The 21,572-nt window shown below is 44.1% G+C and overlaps 1 protein-coding gene across 1 annotated transcript in view; it reads right to left on the reverse strand.

The window, feature by feature from the left end:
* The window catches only part of DYTN (dystrotelin), a 58,857-nt gene that overhangs the window by 16,027 nt on the left and 21,258 nt on the right, over positions 1-21,572 (reverse strand). Inside the window, exons 4-10 of the mRNA XM_019553508.1 lie at positions 12,832-12,917; positions 11,983-12,071; positions 10,811-10,882; positions 10,301-10,464; positions 9,587-9,698; positions 6,715-6,860; positions 619-787 (exon numbers count right to left, since the gene is read on the reverse strand). Coding sequence (XP_019409053.1) covers positions 619-787; positions 6,715-6,860; positions 9,587-9,698; positions 10,301-10,464; positions 10,811-10,882; positions 11,983-12,071; positions 12,832-12,917 — 838 coding nt within the window. The remainder of the gene's footprint in view (positions 1-618; positions 788-6,714; positions 6,861-9,586; positions 9,699-10,300; positions 10,465-10,810; positions 10,883-11,982; positions 12,072-12,831; positions 12,918-21,572) is intronic.

Below are 21,572 nucleotides of genomic sequence, written 5' to 3' on the forward strand. Positions count from 1 at the left end.
CATTGAACACCTTCAAGAGTAAATTGGATGCTTATCTTGCTGGGATCCTATGACCCCAGCTGACTTCCTGCCCTTTGGGCAGGGGGCTGGCCTAGATGATCTCCCGAGGTCCCTTCCAGCCCTAATGTCTATGAAAATCTATGAAATCTATGAATTCTATCATTTTTCTGTAGTTAAGAAAATGAAGAGCTGATGTTTTCTGAGCGGTGCCTTGAACCTAATGAGGAGTGTCTAGACTCTAAAAAGGCTGAGAACTACTGGTATAGAGCCTTAATACCTATTCTAGATTGGTTGGAGAAGAGGAAGGCCATCTTTTTTCTCTGTTACAGTGGCATAAAACATAGTCACTATTACTGAGAATTGCGTTCATGTTATTCCTTGACATGTTACTTGCAATAGAAAGAGGTGAGGTATTTTGATTCTATCAGGAAAGGAGCTAGGACTCCAATCTCAGATAGGGTATCAAATATGCTAAAATAATAAAAGATAAAAATGAGCAGAGGTTTGAATTTGGTCCTTAAGGTGACAGATTAAAAGGCAGTCTGACAGCTGAGCAGGACTGGTGGTATGGCTCTCCTCCATAACTGTGCTACTCAAGTTGATTCTTATTCGACTCACCTGTGCTTGCATCTTGTCTTGCTCTGCTGCCCTATTGTCATTCTCTGTCTGCTGTACCACAGATCCCCTTTGAGGCATTTGCTTAGGTGAACCTGGGCCAGGTCCATCCACAGAGGAGGCTGGATTACAATAGGCAGGTTGTGGTGAACTACTTGGTTCGGTAGGGGTACTGCACATCAGTAAAGAAAGCAAAAATATAGAAAGGATGAGATGAGACACCTAAGAGGTAAATTGCAAGTTTTCCCCTCCTGGGACCTAAAAACATTAGAAATAAAACCAACAAGTTGTTAATAGATTAATGACTAAGTGATGTACCTGTACGGTTTAGCTGCGAATACCGGTAGTTGTCACTGGTAGTTGGGGTTGGACTAGATGATCTGTCTAAGTCCCTTCTGACTCATTGATTCTATGATTCTATTACCAAATTTGTATCACAGAATGGATCCTTTGCAGCAGATGCCATTTTGTTAATTAAACAGAGGCCGTGAAATGTCCAGAACTAGCTTCTATTTATCTCCAATTCATCACCAGAATAGCTCTTTCTTTTTTAATTTTCCTTGGTTTCTTACCCATTAGCAGTGACATTGCAACTGAATTAACCAATTTAACTAAGAAAAGTCCTTCCAGACCAGAAATCCTGCTGCCCTCTCTCAAGAAGGCAGAGCAAAAGTGGGATCTTCTCAATGAAAGCTGGATTTGGCAACCCAACATTATCTTTTCTCACTGATCACCCCTGCCTGCCCAAGTGTGATGGAAACAAAAACCTGCCACATTACTGAGTGGCATTCTTGACTCAGAGGAAGATTAAGTAAAGGTCCTGAAAAGAAGGAATCTTTGTTTTCTTTTTGTTGTTGTCACTAAATAAAAGACTTGCTGTGTATTTTATATTTAGTCATGTTTCATTCTAAGGTGCAAATATTTAATTGATAATATCAGTGAACCAATAACTTATTACCACTGCACATAATTCATCAGATTCCTTATACTGTAGCTGTGGTATTGATTAGTCTTCCTATATTTAAAATGTCAGTTTGTAATAGCAATAATGCTCCCTAGTGGTGCAGGAGAATAAAGTTTAGTAAATATATTTTCTGCGTTGCCATTAGAATGACATTCAACCCTACCTATAAAGTGAATGTTTCACTTAAGCCCTATTTGAAGGATAAAAGAATGGGATGGAAAGAAGTACACTGGCAAAGTAATAAATCGTAATAATGCTGACTGTCTGTCTTGCATAATCATTTCCTTCAGTTTACTGATTTAAATTTCAGCCAAAGGCAAAGTGCAGGAAAGCTGCAAATAAAGAACAAATAACTCACTACAAACCTATGTGATAGGAATATTCTATTGCAGTGGACCTTCGGTGAGCTGTTTCTCATGTGAATAACTTCAGGGGTCATAGATTATCCAGTAGTGGAGAGAACAGAGATATAGGCCAGTTACCAAGGAAGAAAGGGATTTAACTTGCTGTTGAGAAGCTCCAAGAACTGGTGAACTACAACACTGTGATCCACTTCACAAAGAAGGGAACAAGAGAACCTACCCAATCAACTGCACATTTTTACAATTTACGTGCATTATGGTGGGGCCTAGCAGACACACCTGAAACCAAGGCCTCCATTATGTCCATTGAAACTCTGGTCCTTGACCAAAGAGTTTACATTTGAAATTGGCAAGGTAGACAAAGTATTATTATGCCCAATTTACAGATGGGGAAACTGAGGTTCAGAAAAGTTAAGTGATTTGTCCAATATCTGACAGCAGATCAATGGCAGAGTTGGGCACTGATCCTGGTCCAGTGTCTTAAACCAGGAAACCATCCTGGAAGCAAACAGAAAATGGGACAAAACACAACATGGTTTTATGTAGTGAAGTTCATATCAAACAAATCTAGTATCCTTCTATGACAGGAAAACTAACTTTTTAGACAAAAGAAAGACAGTAGACTTAGTCTGTCTAGACTTAAAACTTTAGACATAGTGCCTCCTAGGACATTAGCTAAATTGGCAAGAAGGAGGATCAGTGCTGTAATCATAAAGTGGATAAGCAGCTGGCTGAAAGGGAGACTGCAGTGGGTGGTCTATGTTGAAAAGAGAGTGATTACTAGTGATATTCTTGTAATGGTTTTGGGACACATTTTGCTTAACATTTTCATGAGGGGTCTTGGTGCAGGAATTACATGAGAGTCCATGAAATCTACAGATGACATAAAATGGGAGAGAGGAAGTTGCCAGTGTTGAAGAAGACAGGATTATTATATAGGAAGATTTAGATAAACAACACCATTTCTATTACTGCACTCTGCAAAATACAGTATGAAGTGCAAAACTGTGCACTTGGGGCCTAATGGCAAAAACTTTTTTTATAAGATGGGGGTTCATTGGCTGGAGGCAACAGAACAAGAGAGTATGGGTGTATTGTGTATTGGTCAATCACAATTGTTAACTGTAAATTGCCAGCATGTGGCTATGAAAAAGCCTAATGCAAGTCTAATGCAGATTAGTTGGGTATATTAAGTAGAAACAAGGAAATTGTTTGTACAACACTTTGGTGAGACCTCCTGTACTACCATGTACAGATCTGGTTAGTAATACTCAAAAACGATTAATTTTGAACTGAAACAGGCCCAAAGAAGGGCCACTAAAATTAAGATGTGAACGAGGAACATATCCTTTAAGAGGAGATTAAAAGAGCTTGACTTTATTAGTTTAGCAAAATTAAGGTAGAAACAGGACATGATCACAAAAGTGTGTGTGTGTGCACACATGTATGTACACACACAGAGAAAATCAGGGAAATACCATATTTCATTTTAAGGTAAAGAACAATATTGGCATAGAGTCAAATGCCTAAACACTCATTATGAACAAATTTAGATGGAAAATGAGGAATGACTTTCTGGAATAGTTTTCCAAGCAAAGTAGAATGGATTAAGAACTTGAATTGCTTTAAGATGGAGCTTCACAAGTTTATGGAGAGTATAATAAGACGGGGAGCTGTATAGATTTGAAGATGTGATATGTAGATGCTAATATTTGCAATCCCCCAACAAAAAGTTCTTTTTTAAATACATAGGGAGAATGAGGAAGGCCCCAGGTAATATGTAGCCCCTGCAGGATATGCTTGGCAATCTGGTGGTCGCACCAGAGGAGAAAGCTGACCTCTTTAACAATTTCTTTGCCTCTATTTTCTTGTGCAGGGACCGGGGCTTCCCCACCGAGATTCAGGACAGACTTGGAAGAAACTCCGCCAAGCCTAGGGTCAGGGAGGACCAGGTTAGAGAACTTCTGGAGGGGCTGTACATGTTCAAATCAGCAGGTCCAGATGCTCTCCACCCCAGGGTGTTGAGGGAATTGGCAGGGGTCATCGCAGGGGCCCCTGGCATGGGTTTATGAGCACTTGTGGTGCTCTGGCCAGGTGCCGGATGACTGGAAGAGGGCCAATGTGGTTCCCATCTTTAAAAATGGGAAGAGGGAGGACCCGGGCAACTACAGGCCCGTTAGTCTTACTTCAATCCTGGGGAAGCTCTTTGAGAAGATTAACAAGGAGCACATCTGTGATGGGCCAGTGGCAGGGATGATGCTCAAGTGCAGCCAGCATCGGTTCATTAGGGGCAGGTCCTGTCAGATCAACCTGATTGCCTTCTACGATCAGGTCACACAATAACTGGATGCAGGAGTTGCGGTGAATGTAGTCTTTCTGGACTTCAGGAAGGCCTCTGACACTGTCTTCTACCCCATTCTCATTAAAAAGCTAGGTGACTGTGGCATTGATGCCTATACACAGTCAGATGGATTGCAAATTGGCTGAGGGGTCATACTCAGGGAGTGGTGGTGGACGGGTCACTTTTGACCTGAAGGAAAGTGGGCAGTGGGATCCCCCAGGGCTTGGTGCTTGAGCCTGCGCTGTTCAATTTCTTTATTAGCGACTTGGATGAGGTGAAGAGCAGCCTGTTTAAATTCGCAGATGACACCAAAATTTGGGGTGAGGTGGGCATGCTAGAAGGGAAGGACAGATTACAGCAGGACCTGGACAGGATACAGGGGTGGGTAAATGAGAATAGGAAGGGATTCAATACTGACAAGTGCAGGTTGCTGCACGTGGGCAGTAGGAACCAGCAGCATACCTATAGGCTGGGGAACTCCCTTCTCGAAAGCATGGTGGCAAAAAGAGATCTTGGAGTCATTAATGACTCCAATATGAACGTGGGCTGACAATGCAAGAACACGGTCAGTAGGGCTAACCGTACCTAGTCTCACAAGCAGGGCCAAGGAGGTGATCCTCCCCCTCTATGCGACACTGGTCAGGCCGCAGTTGGAGTACTGCATCCAGTTCTAGGCGCCGCACTTCAGGAGGGATGTCGACAGCATGGAGAGGGTCCAGAGGAGGGCCACTCGCATGATCTGGGGACAGCAGGGCAGGCCCTACGAGGAGAGGCTACAGGACCTGAACTGTTCAGCCTTCACAAGAGAAGGTGGGGGAGGGAGGGTGGATCTAGTGGCTGTTTATAAACTTAGTAGGGGGACCAGTGGGGTTTGGGAGAGACCTTGTTCTCCCAGGCGCCTCCCGGAGTAACAAGGAATAAGGCCATAAGTTGTTAGAGGGCAGATTCAGATATCCGAAGGCGCTACTTCACAGTGAGGGCAGCTAGGATCTGGAACCAACTTCCAAGGGAAGTGGTGCTGGCTCCTGCCCTAGGGGGGTCTTCAAAAGGAGGTTTGACGTTTACCTGGCTGGGGTCATTTGAGCCCAGTTTTCTCTCCTGCCCAGGACAGGGGGTCGGACTAGAAGATCTGCAAGGTCCCTTCTGACCCTACTTCTATGAATCTATTAGATTTGAGAGGTGTAACTTTCTTTGTATGGGAGATGTCTGTCAATCAGGACTTCTGCTGATTGTCTGTAGTGGCTGAGAAGGAATGTTTTCCTCCCCCAGCATGAACACTTTATTGATTTCTGAGCTTTTTGGTTTTCTTTTGAAGCACTGGAAAGTGGCTATGTATCGGGTGGGAATTATGACTGATGAGTGCTTGTGCTTCTGTTTGTACTTGGGAACCTCTCAGGTATCTGGCTACAGGACCTTGCTCTTCTGCTCATGTCCATTTGATTGCCAGGTTTGGGGTCTGAAAGGTTGTTTTCATTCAGGTCAGATTGGCAGTGCTGTGGGTTGGTTTGTTTGTTTTTATTTTTATTTTTTGCATTTCTCACTAGCCTGAGGCATGGTCATTTTCCTAAGATCCTCTGAGCACACATTAGCTGAAATACTTGGACACTCAATGGCAGAAATGTATTGCCAGTGTCCTTGTTTCCCTGGCTTTTGACCTGTGGCATATTGTAGGGTGTTTTAGAGTTTATTTTTATAATGTGGTTAAAAGAGACTGGAGTAAATGGTTTTTAGGACTCTGGGTAAATGGTTGCCTGTGAATCCAGGGAACTGGTCTTCATGGCTTGAGAGACCCCTTTTCAGCCCATGTTTCATCCTGTCCTCTCTGCTTGTCATAATACTAAAAGTTCTTCTATAGTTATTACTCAGGACCAAAGCAGGATAGAAATTCTTCTTCTTTCCCTTTGCAGAAAGGCGTCAGAGTTATAAAAAATAACTATTCAGCTCCTAGTTTCTCAAACTAGGGATCCTGAAGTAGAGATCATGAATAAGAGGCATTGTGATCACCCTCCTGTGCCTTATGGCAGCAAGAATGTCTCAGGGTTTTTATATTGTAGCTTGGTCATGGCCTGGAAAAGGCTGTCAGCCAGTACCCCACATAGACTCTATTGGCCTTTTCAATGGGGCAGTGCCTTGATAAATTGCACAATTTCAACTGACTTATTTTTTAAAAGAAGATGAATGTATGATAAATGGGTGGTAGCTGCTTTTGGCTGTGTGGTTACAACACTTCTGTTTTATTTAATCGTATGTATTTCATGTTTTATAGATGAATCATTGACCACATTTCACTTACAAAACACCAGAGTTATTTTCTTAATGGGCTCAGCCAAGTAACTTATGTCCAAGAATGGCTTCTGCTTTAGAACTGCTGTAAGCAAGTAACGAATGTTGTGCAGTTAAGATGGATCTGGTCTTTTCAAAACCACACTCACAGGACTGGGTCAGGTGCTAGGAGATCCCCTCCCTGCAGCATTTCCAAGGCTTTCCTTCTCTGAGCCTCCTTTCTTCTGCAGCGCTCCTGAAACAGATTGTTTCTGACAGTGCGGAGAAAGAGCTTTGCGTTCTCCTTTGCTGACACCTGCTGGAATGACATACGGGAGAGAAGGGAGTGGATTTTAAAATAAGCGTTGCCCAGAAACAGCAGGCAGTCTGGCAATATAGGCCCAGACAAAGCTGAATCCTTTCTGTTCCCACCTGCAAGAAAGCAGGAGCCCACATGGTTGACAGTTTAAGATCTGGCTGCTCGGGCTCAGTGAGGAGAATTGAGACAAAGGAAGGACACTAATTCTGGACTTAGGAGATCAAAGTTCAGATGCCCTCTGGGACCTTGGGCAATTTGCTTGCTGTTTCTGTGCCACAGTTCTTCGTAACAGTTATGAAGTGCTCAGATACAACAGTGAACAGCTAAGATAAAATGTTAAGAAAAACAGAAACCCTTGAGTTTCAATCCCAGCCTGACAGTTTTTGTTGCTACAGTTTGTGGCAAATTCCCGTATTTGGGGCCTGGCTCCCTCCACAGTGGGCACGTCTACACGTGACACTATGTCGCCGTAGCAATGCGCGGGCAAAAACCGTGATGCTGCAGCTAAGCTATGTCACAGTAGCGGCGTGCTCTCTTAGTATAGCATGTCGCTACAGCAATATGGCAGCTAAAATAATCATGCAGAGCACACACAGTGCAATACCACCTGTTACTGAACTGTGCAAATGATGGCACAGCAATAGCGGTGCCACAGAGGCATGTGTAGACAAGCTCAGTGAGTATTAACAGACCTTTCAGATTTATTAAATAGTTATTCCATAAAACCCTCAAAATATCATCCTAATTGCAAACTGGGACAGATTCACTGACGTTTATCACTATATCAGCAAGTAATTAACTATGTTTTTACTTAGCAAATATGTGTGTGTGTGTGTGTGTGTGTGTATGTCATTTGCACCAGATGATGCATGATGAAAATAATCACAGCTCTTTGTGGATACTAATATTACTCACTTTTCCCCAGCTTGCTGGGAACTTAGTAGAGAAGAAGACAAACCCTTGTCTTTAGCTACATAATACAGCTATGTTAGAGATAATCCATGATCTTTCCTGAGGTTGTTTAAATAACGTATCTGAAGACTAGTAAATTGCCTAGTTCTTCATTTTCCTACACGTTGTGTTGTAGCTAAGCAAAGCAGATGTAAAATGCTGACCTCCTGATGTGGTGTCGTTTTTATCCTATTATGCAGGACAATAAATCATTTTAAGAGAACAAACAGGAAAATGCAGTGCGAACATATCATGTACATTATACTAATTTCCTGTGATGGTAATAAAATTACCACAAGATGTCAGTCTGGTAAAGAAAAGAAGTGCTGACGTGAAATATTTTCTCTCTACCTACTGCTCCAAGTCTTTTTAAAAGAAACTTAGTGTTAGCCACACAGTGCTATGCTGTGTGCAGAAGCCAGTTGTTTTGCTGTTGCTTGGGTTGTTAAGGACTTCTTGGACATGGGACTTGTGCTCAGTCTCATTTAGGAGTTGGGGGAAGTCAGTGGTGGCCTTAGGGTTGTTGGGGCCCTGGGTAAGAGTCATTTGGGGCCCCTTAGAGGCTTAATTTTGATGACCTATAAGCAAGTCAGACATTTTCCATTTCGGTTTCACTTCTCCCTATCCATGAAACTGCAATGAAAGTATCTTAATACAATATTGATACAAATATTCAGTGTAATTAATTTTTATGTTTATAAAGTGTGGGGCCCCAAGCAATCACCCAGCTTGCCCTTCTTCAAGGCCACTACTGGGGAAGTAACGTGGATTTCTAAACTGGTTTCAGCACAGCTCATTTTCTAATGCTGATAGAGCTGAAGGCCCTGATTCTTCCAGCACATCCCTCTGGACAGAGTCATGGTGTCCAGAAACTCTTTGACTTCAAGAGGACTTTGTGCAAATGTGGGGGTTTATTTGTGTGGATCTTCTTGAAGCAGACCTGAACATTTCTTGCTTGCAGAGGTGCTTCTTTCTCTGTTTCCCCAGCCTGATCACTGTATGCATTGCCTTTGCTTCTTATATGGCTTCTGAAGTCTTTTAGAATGATAAGCTTTTTGCAGCAGACTTTTATAAACTCTGTTGCGCAGTGCCCAATGGAAACTTCTCAGTGCTACCACAACATCTTTATATTATATTTAATATATTCCTCTGAAGGACATGATGACTTTCCACTGTATAGAAGAGGCTGAAGTTGGAGTGGGGGCAGGGGAGGACTGAATCTCCTTGTTGTCTGTGGCTTCATACTGCCATCAGCCAAGCTTGAGTGGAGCCAGGGGGAGAAAGGTAGTCTCCTGTAAGATATAGGTATTGAAGCCTCCAATATAGGGTGATGGTTAACCTATAAAACAGAGGAAGCTTTATAAGGAGTTAATGCAGCTTCAGGCAGCATTAGTACCTCACTGGACACGTGGTGGGACTGGGAGGGATGGGCAGTGACGTACGTGTTCCTGACACCAGACTCCTTCCCCACCCGCTATTCATGAACAAAACACCAAAGCAATGGAAGGTGCTTTACCCACATTCAAAAATGGGCTAGAGGCTGCTTCAGAGCACTGCTCTCTTGTATCACCCACCGAAGGGAAGACAGGAGCTGCTCCAGAGACTTCCGCGTGACTAAAACTGTTATTTAATTCAAAGCAGAACACAAATTGCAAACTTAAATGTACTTGTCTTTCTCTGACTTAAAAGTTGCCAGATAGTTAATATACACACAATACAGTCAATGTAGGTGCCCCAAGCAAGCAAGTAAATCCATTAAATTGGCACAGTACCTGCACACAGTGCTCAGTTACGGGGTGTGATTTTTTGTGGGGTTTGCTAAGACGCCCGGTGAAGAAGCAGACTTGGCAAAGGTCAAAATTTAGGCACTTCAGGCAGTGATATCTGTCAGGAGAAAAGAGAAAGGATCAAGCTAACTCTCAGGTCTGAGAACTTCTTACAAAAGAATTGGGATGCTGGCAATCAACATCCAGAAGAATTGAGTTCTTGAGAGATACTGGTAATAGAATAATAGTTTCCCACACCAACGGGAGAGCTGACATTTTATTAGCAAAACAGGAGTTAGTTGCTTATCTGATGGTAATATACTGTTTCTTAGACTGCATCATTGCAACAAAACTTCATATAGTGAAGCAACAGTTGTACATGATATCACCTTAAATACTGCAGCTGCATCTTCATTCTCTCTCATATAGCAGCTTATCTCTAAAAAGAAGTTCAATAGGGCTGTAATATCACTGCATGATATAAGTAGGGCCTATGACTTTGAGAAAACTAAGAAGAAAATAATTCAAGTAAATACAATCTATATAAAAAAAGGAAAATTCCATGTCATGTACTTTTCCATGTCACTGTATGATCATGTTCCTTTAATGCTGTTACATGTCTGCCTTTCTATGTCCATTCATACTGTCTGTCATGATGGGGTCCTGATCCTGGTGGGCCTCTAGGTGATGCAAGTAATATTACAGTAAATATTGATTCACCTTAATCCTGTGATGGGAAAATTCTTGCAGACTTTACATCTGACATTGTGAGTGACCATTTTAGCGGCTGATAATCTATGACAAGTAGGAAGCCACAGGAGAAGGGCAGGTTCAGTTCTTAGCCAAGATAGGAATTTTTCTTCACCAACTGCTGAGTTCAGAACCTGGAAAAGAATATCAATTTTATGCATTATTGCATTACATAAAGCTCAAAATATAAACCCCAATCCTAAGCAAAAATCTCTAAACCCAAATGATCTCCTGTCTAATATAGGACACCATTGACTTCAAAAAGTCTCCATGTGAGGGCAGAGATCCATGCTAGGTACCTCATTACATAACTTCCTTCATTGGCATTAAGTCTGCTACAGAGGTTTATCCCCTGGGATTTGGAAATAACCCTACCCCTTAAAATAAAGTAAACTTGGATATTACCCTGTGATACCTTGACATTTCACTTGGTCAACAACATTCACAATCACCTCCACAGACCATCTGAATTCTACTCACCCCATGGAAACAGCTGCGAATAGCAATTTCGACACAGGATGAAGCACAGCTTTCCCCCACGACGGCTGGAACCTGCACCAGAAAGAAAAGCAGTTATTCAGGAATATCATGCTAAAAAATAGATGCTGCCACCATGCTTTATTGGGGTGGTATCAGAGCACAGATGGAGAAGCATCAATAGAAAAGCCATTTGCTTCCTTTACTAGAGGAAAGGCTGTTTTAATGCAGGCATGTGATATCAGCATGTAATTCCAAACTTCATTGTGTGTCAGAGTGACTGTATCTCCACCCCAGTTATTATATATCAATCAACATATTGTGCTGTCAGGCTAGAGCACTGAACCCAGTAATGGACAGACTTGGTTTTTGCAACATAGGATCTCTCTAAAAAAGCTGATGTAACAAAATTCACCCCGACTGCACCACAGTAGTATCTCCTATCTGAGAGCTCGTTGCAGCATCAGCTGACAGTTTGTTTTCAGTGAGTAATTTATGACTGATAAGGCCCTGAACCTATAGGCAGCTCTGCACAGGGATGGACATATACCTCAATGGTGCCCCTTCCGCACTAAGAGCACTCAGCATGGGTGCACATTCATGCTTGTGGAAGTACTTGTAGGATCTGGCTGTCATAAGCTCTGACAAAACTCTCAGGACAGGCACTGATGTCAATGGGTATTTTGACTGAGGCTATGAACAAATATACCTTTTAAACTCTTTTAAAGGGGAGGGGGAGCTGCTGCTGCTTGGGAGCGTGTAACAGCTGTTATATGTACCCTCTACATCTGCATGCTCCTGTAGCAATACAGGATACCTAAATTACTGTAACTTTCACCTGGACTGAAACGGGACTAAAGTTGCAACAGTTTTACTACACTTGTATTGCTACATAATTATGCAGGTATAACAGTTGTGTCATAGCAGCTTAGACTGATATCGTTTAATATCTATACAACTGTTGCATGTGTCCATAGTTTCGATACCTACATTCAGATCCTAGAGCAGTTTCTGCACAGTGGATCTCCATCTTCTGAGAGCCCAGTTGACTTTATTAAAGAAGCCTAGGGAACCAACATCCCATACATTTTTATCCCTTGCAATAACTCTCTTGGAATTCCTCTTTGAGACTTGCTGTCTATTCCGCACATGCAGTTTAAGAGCAATGACAGTACCTGATGTAAGTCTGTTAGTAGACTTCTCAGGGTGCTCCGACTCATCAAGGCCTCCTCCTGATCTTTGTCAGCATAAAACTGAAAGAAAGCTGCAAGCAGCCAGAAGAGATGCTTAGAATCGTGGCAGAGTCTAAAGATTCTGAACTTACTCCCAAGAAATACTAACGTGACAATCACTGGATGCCTATTCCACCATAGCTAACGAGTTAGAATAGTTTCTAATTCCTGATGATTAGGCCAAGTAGGTGGGAAGAGCACATAATGAACTCCTTTTCATGACCATAAGAATTTGCCCGTCTACTGCTGGATTTAGCTTCTGTAATGTTAATTACAAATCAATTTATGTAAAATATATACCTGTGCAGAACGCCAGCCAGAGGCCCCACTTAAGCTCTATTTTGAGGATGTGCGTCATGCATAAACCTTTGTATAGAGGGGAGTTTCACTTTTTATACTCAACCCTTTACCTATTATCATCTTTATTTCAAGAGTTCTTCTATCTTCTTGTATCTAATTTAGATGGTTTCTGTCTGAGCTAGAGACTGAAAGTGATCTCTTCCCAATTACAGTAATTGAACCTGGCTTTTAACTTCTAAGTTTTACTTCTCTTAAGGGATATTATGAACTGCTCTGAGATGCTTATGCAAGAGGCATTATATAATGGACATTGATTAATGGATGCTATTCTTCTGCATCAACCTTTTCTGACGATGTAAGGCAGTACATTTTATTTCCATGTATTAACTTCTTGTACAGAAGGACTCTGTTTTCTTTCTAGAAATAAGAGATATTGAAAGTGCTGTCAATACTCAGCACCTAAAAGAGAGTGTAAAGGTCATGGATTCCCACCTCTGTATTTTGTACGCAGACTGTCTCCTGAGAGAGCAATTAGGGCCCCTGCAGCAGATCTGGCTTTCATAACACCTGTTTCAGATCTGAAACAAGAAAACCAAGTTAAGTCAGGAATGTGAAACTAAAGCTACTAGAATTAAAAGTGTTGTTACAGTGGAAAATGACCTCAAAATCCACAAGGCAAGAATTCTTGTCAGTGATATCTCTTATTGGACCAACTGTATGGTTGGTATAGACATAAATAAGCTTTTGAGTATCATGGTATCCGAAGCAGACACAGCTGAGACATAAATAAAAGATATTGGTCACAAGGACTCTTGCCTCTCCCAATAAAAAAATTCTTGCCTCTTGCATAGCTCCTGGACCATCATGGCAACAACATCATCTCAACACTACCACTCTCACAGTTTGGGTCCAGCTCTGGGGACAGACACATGAGTATAAGCTTGTTGCACCCTTCTGAGCTAGGACCCCGGCAGACCCTCTGGTGGATCCCTGACCTGACCCCCAGCACAGAGCCAGGAGGGAAGTGGGGCTTGTGGTGGGTGGGCACTAGACAGAGGGGGCAGCTGAGTGGAACCAAAGAGGGTCATGGCCCCCCACAGCTCCTACTTAACCCAGCCCCCTAGGGAGCCACATGACTGGAGTGGCCTGACATGTGGGTTAGCATGGAACTAGGGGATGGGGGGCACTTACCTGCCCCCTTCTCTGGAGTGACAGGGAATACCTGTTCCAGAAAGCAGCATGGCACTGGCAGCAATCTGTGCTGGCAGCAATCTGCCCATGTGAGGGTTATAAAATGGTCCCCCAGTGGTAAAAAACGCCCCCACAGTTTGGGCCCAGCTCCAGTGAGAGATGCATGAGTGTAACCTTGTTGAGCCCCTATGAGCTAGGACCCTGGTGGACTCTCTGGTGGACCCCTGACCTGACCCACAGTGCAGAGCAGGGAGGTAAGTGGGGCCTGCAGTGGGTGGACACTAGATAGAGGGTGCAGCTTAGCAGAGCCAAGGAGGATTGTGCCCCCCACAGCTCCCCTAGGGAGCCATGCAAACAGAGTGAGCAAACAGGCATGCTCTGGGACCAGTGCATGAGTTTGCGTGGGAGTTTGTGCAGGAGGATGAGCAGGAGGGGCTATTAGCTGGCACCCTCAAACTAAGTGCCCCCGGTGGTGATGCATGGCACACCCCATCCCTGTGGTGCCCCCAGGCAGCTGAAGCTCCCCATGCTAAAAGATAATCCTCCAGCACTAGAGCTCAGGTAAAGGGGACGAGGGACCAGGCCTCCCCTCCCTCCAGGGTGAGATCCAGGGACCCAGAGAACCCCCCAGCCTGGTAGGCCAGAGGATCCCACTGCAGACAGCTATTTGAGCCTGTCTGCTAAGCTGCAGCAACAGCAGCTGATAGAGACCATGTGGGAGTAATTACACACATACACACCTGGTCTGTTACTCAAACAATCACCTAGGAGGCCATGCAACTGGGGTCTGCCCCGCAGATATGGTAATGGGTATGCACTGCACCCCTAGGCTTCCAGGCCTAGATGGACCACACACCTTTGGTACCACAGAGATTTTTACGCAGATAGAACCTGTGGTCCCAGCCTCCATGCAGACAGAGCCCTTGACTCCAGGCTGCAAGAGCTGCCTGTCATGTCTGTTGGAAACTGGTAGCTGGGGCACTGGCCCCCCCATTTGTGGGTTGTGCCCACTGGTGGAGACTCTGGAGGGCCAAGTGAGGGAGCTCCAGGAGGAGGTGAACAGGTTGCAAGTCATCAGGGAACATAAGGTGGAGAATGATGTATACTGCCAGGCCCTGCACCCAGAGAAGGATGCCATGGAAACTGGGCAGAAGAACAGGCTTGAGCAAGATGCCTCAACCAACAGTGGGTAGTTGGTCACATGAGGCCCCAAGTCATGAGGCGCATCAGTTGCTCCACCAACAGCTCTGTACAATAGCTATGCAGCCCTCACTGTCAACAGATAGGGCATCTGCACTGCACTGCAAGCAGGACAGGAACAGCTGCCCCACCAAGGAAACAATGAAGGGTGATTGTCATGGAAGACTCCCTCCTGCTGGGCACAGGAGCCATTAGTCATCCAGACCCTTTTGCTCAAGTGGTCTGCTGCCTTACAGGAGCCAGGATTCAAGATGCAACAGACAGGATTCCTAATCTGGTCCACCCTATGGACCACTACCCCATGCTTCTTGTCCATGTGGGCACCAATGCCACGGTGAGAAACAGCCCTGGGAGAATCATGGGTGACTACAAGACTATGGGGGCGAAGCTCAAGGAACTAGGAGCACAAGAGGCCTTCTCTTCAATCCTCCCAGTCAGGGGCCGAACCACTGAAGAGGTCAACCAAAGACTTCAGAGATGGTGTCACTGCATAAGCTTTGGATTCCTTGACCTTGGTATATAGTTCAACAGCAGTGGTCTACATGCAAGAGACAGCATTCACCTTACAGGCAGAGGGAGGAAACTCTTTTGTATGAGAATCGCTGACTTGCTGAGAAGGAGGGCTTTAAACTAAGCACATCTAGGGAAGAGGGGGGAGGTTCCACTGTTGTACATGAATCCTCTTCCCATGATGACCCAAGAGAGGACATCAACATAGCGGACACCCAGGTGAGCTCCAGTGCCCTAAGATACTTGCATAGTGACAGAAAACCTGAGGTGACGAGACTGGAACTCAGGTGACTTTATGGGAATGCCAGAAGCATGGGCAACAAACTGGGTTTTCTTTTGGTAGACGAGGAATTTGATTTCACTGGGTTGACAGAGACCTGGTGGAACAATACGTATGATTGGACAGCGGATATCGAGGGCTATAGGCTCTATAGGAAGGATCGAGTTGGGAAGAAGGGCAGAGGGGTGGACTTCTATGGGAAAAAGCAGTACCCCTCCCTGCAATTCAGGTTTGATAGCAGGGAGAGGTCCTTGGAGGCCCTTTGGGTCAAGGTACAAAGGGGTTCAAGAGAGAGAGACCTGATGGTGGGAGTCTACTACAGGTCTCCCTCCCAAGAAGAGGAGAATGATCAGGCATTCCCTGGGTCCCTGACTGAGGCAGCCTGAACTAAAGACCTGATTGTCATGGGTGACTTCACTGAACACAGGTGTTTTTGGACTTCAGGAAGGCCTTGACACTGTTTCCCACCCCGTTCTCATTAAAAAGTTAGACGACTGTGGTGTTGATGCCTACATAGTCAGATGGATCGCAGACTGGCTGTGGGGCTGCATCCAGAGAGTGGTGGTGGACAGGTCATATTCGACCTGGAGGGATGTGGGCAGTGGAGTCCCCCAGGGCTTGCATTGCACTGTTCAATTTCTTTATTAGCAACTTGGACGAGGGGGTGAAAAACACCCTGTTCAAATTTGCTGACAACACCAAGATTTGGAGTGAGGTGGGCTTGCTAGAAGGGAGGGACAGGATACAGCTGGACCTGGACAGGTTACAGGGATGGGCAAATGAGAATAGAATGGGATTCAATACTGACAAGTGCAGGGTACTGCACTTGGGCAGTAAGAACCAATAGCATACCTATAGGCTGGGGAACTTCCTTCTTGAAAGCACAGTGGCAGAAAGATCTTGGAGTCATTATCGATTCCAAAATGAACATGGGCCACCAATGTGAGGACATGGTCAGTAAGGCTAACCGCACCTTGTCCTGCATCCACAGATGCATCACAAGCAGGGCCAAGGAGGTGATCCTCCCCCTCTGTGTGACACCAGTCAGGCCACAGTTGGAGTACTGTGTCCAGTTCTGGGCGCTGCACTTCAGGAGGGATGTGGACAGTATTGAGAGGGTCGAAAGGAGGGCCACTCACATGATCTGGGGACAGTAGGGCAGACCCTAAGAAGAGATGCTGTGGGACCTGAACCTGTTCAGCCTTCACAAGAGAAGGCTGAGAGGGGACCTGGTGGCTGTCTATAAACTTACCAGTGGGGACCAGCAGGGAATGGGAGAGACCCTGTTCACCTGAGCACCTTCTAGAGTAACAAGGAATAACAGCCATAAGTTGTCTAAGAGTAGGTTCAGGCTGGACATTAGAAGGCACTACTTCACAGTCAGGGCAGATAGGATCTGGAATCTTTGATTCTGTCTCTCAATTAAACTAGAGGGTACTGGCCTGGACCAGCCTATAGTGAGGTGGGTGCATAACTGTCTTAGAGGCCGGTCCCAGTGAGTTGTAATTGATGGGATGGTCTCATACTGTGTCCCACAGGGATTGGGGCTTGGACCCGTGTTTTTTAACATATTTATTAATGACTTGGATGGAAGGGTAGAATGCTCTATGATTAAGTTTGCTGGTGATACCAAGCTGTGGTAATACAGGAAGACCAGAGGATAGGGTAAGGATCCAGGACAGTTTAGAACAGGCTTGTCCAACATATGGCGCACAGGCCACTATGTGGCCCTCCAACCCATTTTCTGAGGCCCAAAGTGCTGCAACGGGAAACAAAAGTAAACACTGTACTTTCATTTGGCGGGGAGGGGGTGATGTGATACCGCTTCCTGTGAGGTCTTTGAATATGGCTCACCGGCCCACTGGGTGATAAAAAGTTCATGATCTAGCCCCATATTCAAAAAGGTTGGACACCCCTGGCCTAGACAGACTGGTTCTATGTGCTGATCAGATGAGGTTCAACAGGAAAAAGTGCTGGGTCCTTCATTTGGGTAGGAAGAACTTTTACTCCAACTACAGTATAGGCAGTAACCCACTGGCTGGCACATCATCTGAATGGGACCTGGGGGTCATAATTAACCAGATGAATATGAGCTAACAGTGCAAGAAAGCTGCCAGCAGGGCAAATAGGACTTAGGTGCGCATCAGCCGATGTGTTGACAACAGATCCAGGGAGGTGCTTCTCTCTCTCTACTCAGCATTGGTGAGGCCACAACTGGAGTACTGTGCCCAGTTTTAGGCACCATACTTCAAGAAGGATGAAGATAAATTTGAGAGGGTACAGAGAAGGGCCACTTGCATGATTAGCGGCCTGAAGGATAGGTCCTATGAGGAGAGACTCTGGGAGCTGGGCTTGTTCAGTCTGAGTAAGAGGAGGCTGAGAGGTGACTTGTTAGCTTCCTACAAGTATGTCAGGGGGAACACCAAGATCTGGGGGAGCCTCCTCAAGAAGCCACCCCTTAGGAGGATGAGGACCAATGGGCACAGACTAATAGAAGGAAGATTTAAGCTGGACATAAGAAAGAGCTTCTTCTCTGTAAGGGTAATTAGAACCTGAAACACAGTACCAGCAGAGGTGGTGCAGTGCAGTCTTGAACACATCCTTGGAGGTGTTCAAGAGGAGGCTGGATAAGCACCTCATTGAGTTAGTTTGAGCTCATTAACCTCCTGCCTATGGCAGGGGACCAGACTCGATGATCTAACAGGTTCCTTCTGGTCCATTGATTTTATGATTCTATAAAACATGGAAGATGTTGAAATTTGCCGCTTACAATGGAAAATCCACAACATAAAGAGAAAAAAAGTCAGACTACATAATGACACCAATCACCCACAAGAATCCCTTCCTCTCACACATCTTCTGAACCATCACAGCAACAACATCGCCTTAACACCTCCAAACTCCATGTCATTTCATATGTGCATACCTGCTCTAGAATGGTGTTGTTGTTTCTGTGTAGGAAGGTGGTGTCTGAGAGCCCCAGTGATGGAACCGGAGCTCCATTGAGATAACTCTGCTAGTCACTGGACAAACACAGGACAAAAAGACAGTATCTGCCCCAAACTGCTTATATCCTAATTAGATTAAATTATACTAGGCCTATTTAAAGCATTCAGTATTAAATCATGATTCTCTTTCTGCAAAGCGTTTCTAAAAGTAAATCTTATTAAGCAGGCTTAAGTTATGTCTTAAGTTACGTCTCCTTGGGCATGTCTACACGTGCAATTAATGCGTAGCAATAAGCTCTAGCACATACTGTTCCAGAATGTATAATTCCTGGGTGTCACGTTTGAATGTGTGCGTCACATTGAGCCAAGTGAGTACAACCCTGGCTGGCAGAGGGCCTGGGGGGCAGCCTGCCAGCTCAGGTCTGCTTCAACCCAGCTCAGTGTACTTCAGAGAGGCTGGCTGGGGCATGAGGATACTTCAGTGAGGGGCTAGCCCCCACTGAAGCACCCTCATGTCTCAGCCAGCCCTGTCAGCATCTACATGTGTGCTACTGTAGAGTAAAAACACTCCACCATAGGATAGTACTGTGTTTACAAGTCCTAATCTACAGTGGAGTTAATTAGTTTACTCCATCCTAATAGCACTGCATGTGTAGATGCTGACGCAGTTACTGTGGAGCCAATTAGGCAACTTCACAGTAAATATTGCATGTGGCTGCACCCCTTATTTCACAGAAAAAGGTGCCTTTAACAGTCTGGCTCTACAATCACAAAAGTGTGTGTGGTATGCAAGTATATATGGTATTTCTTTAACTGAAAACACAGTAGGTTTTATATGGAATACTTGTGAAACCATAAACATGGAATCCAATGCTGCTCTTTTTGCAAGGTAACTTTTCAGGGCAGGATTGTACTTAAAAAAAAATATGATTAATAAAATGCAAAAAACTACCCTGAAAAGTGCCCAGACTTATTATGCTGCCATTATAGACTGAGATAGCTGTGAGGTGTAGATGGGTGGAAGTTTCTTTGTTAAATAAGTGTTTCCAGACTCACCCAATGTTCTCCTCATGACAAGATTTTGATGAAAACAATAAAATTACACAAATAATTGGCCTACCACTGGAAAGAAAACTAAAAGGAGATTAGAAACTTGTTCACCTGAAAAGTTTACTGGGCAGTCAGTAGAACACACTGAAGGCAAACGCAAATCAACTTGATGAAAAAAGCATATTTGCAGCCATGCATTGTTGACTGACAAGAAGCACAAAAATGATATGCGTTTTACAAAATACAGTGAAAAGTCATTTTCAAACTTTCTACTGTATATAAAGAGACCTTTATGACATTGTCAGGGAGCACACAAGGTAAGTTACCACAAGGATACAAAAAGGTTCTAATATATGTCTGCAAGAAAAAAGGTGTCAGTGAAAAAACAGTAGAGGAAATAAAATCACATGCTAGAAAAAGACAACATTTACTCACAAAGCTGTTCCTACAATGCAAACATGATGCCAGATTCACTGTTAGAATGAAATACCAGAAGAGGAGGAAAAACGGCACACTGCCTTTGGAGAATAGAAATAGTTTATAAAGAGAGACCAAGTTAATCCTGTGATGACAGTTCTTCTAAGTAATTTCCCTTGAATAGCCCTTAGAGAATGCAATATAGAAAATACTCTTGATATTTCTAGTTTTGTTCCAAATTGCATTATTTCATTTTTAGACTCAAGTGATTTATTTTGTAAGTACAAGCAACTCATAACATGGGATCACACACACAGATGATCAAATTAATAATTAATGGGACTTCAGGAGGGTTAGTAACAGTCCTCTGCACCACTTAAATCCCATTCAGATGCTCAGCAAAAGCTTTGTTCTTTCTCTCTCTGCACAGGACTGCGAATAAATTAACCTATGAATGTGGCCTGTTCCTTTTCTAGCATGGTGTTCCCAAACCAATCCTGGTTCTGATGAATTCATTTTTCACAAATACAGTATGTAAGCAGATTTTAGCCTATGAGTTGCTTGTGTATTGCTCCCTTCAGCACTTTGCTATTCATGGTAGCATGATCAGCTTAGTAGCAGTGCTTTTGCTTCACATTTGGATGGCAAATATTTTAGACAGGAAAGGAAAGAATACTCAAAAGTGACTAGTGAATCCTTGCTCCATGCTTAGATAGTCTCATTCACATGCCAATATCAATTTTTCAGTAATGAGGGCTAAGTAAGTATCTGGATAGATGAAAACTGGAGCCACTGATACATTTCTGTGAACTGTTACTTGGATTACAGGCAGGTTTGCTACTGATAAAAGAGGTGAGAGGCAGGTCTATAGCCTGACCTTTCATTTTCAATGCAGAAAGCGTGAGCTTCATGCTTATCCCAATGCCTATCTGGCCACTTATTACAGCAAAACACCAGTTTTTACCTGTGTGTTCATAGTTTGAATAGATTCAACCAAAACAGTAAGCCCTTTCCACTCCTTCCTGTGTGTTTAATTTTATTTTATTTTTTATCCTAGAGTCATAGAATCATAGAAAATGAGAGTTGGAAGGGACCTCAGGAGGTTATCTAGTCCAACCCCCTGCTCAAAGCAGGACCAGCCCCAGCTAGATCATCCCAGCCAAAGCTTTGTCTAGCTGGGTCTTAAAAAAGTCCAAGGATGGGGCTTCCACCTCCTCTCTGGGTAGCCTGTTCCACTGTTTTACTATCCTCCCAGTGAGAAAATTCTTCCTGATATCTAACCTAAATCTCCTTTGCTGCAACTTGAGACCATTGCTCCTTGTTCTGTCATCCACCACCACTGAGAACAGTCCAGCTCCATCCTCTCTGAAACCACCATTCAGGTAGGTGACAGCTGCTATTAAATCCCCTCTCAGTCTTCTCTTCTCCAGACTAAAAAAGCTCAGTTCCCTCAGCCTCTCCTCAGGAGTCATGTGCTCCAGCCCCCTCAACATTTTTGTTGCCCTCTGGACCTGCTCCAATTCTTGTTAAGCTTGTCTAACTCTAAAAGTATCTTCTGACTGGCTAATTCAAATGTTCTTTGTCCTATGAATTAAATCTGGAAATCAGACTGAGCTGGATTGTAGCAGGGCACTAAG

Source organism: Crocodylus porosus, unplaced genomic scaffold, assembly GCF_001723895.1.
Source record: "Crocodylus porosus isolate Cpor-Errol unplaced genomic scaffold, CroPor_comp1, whole genome shotgun sequence".
In the NCBI taxonomy this organism is placed as follows: Eukaryota; Metazoa; Chordata; order Crocodylia; family Crocodylidae; genus Crocodylus; species Crocodylus porosus.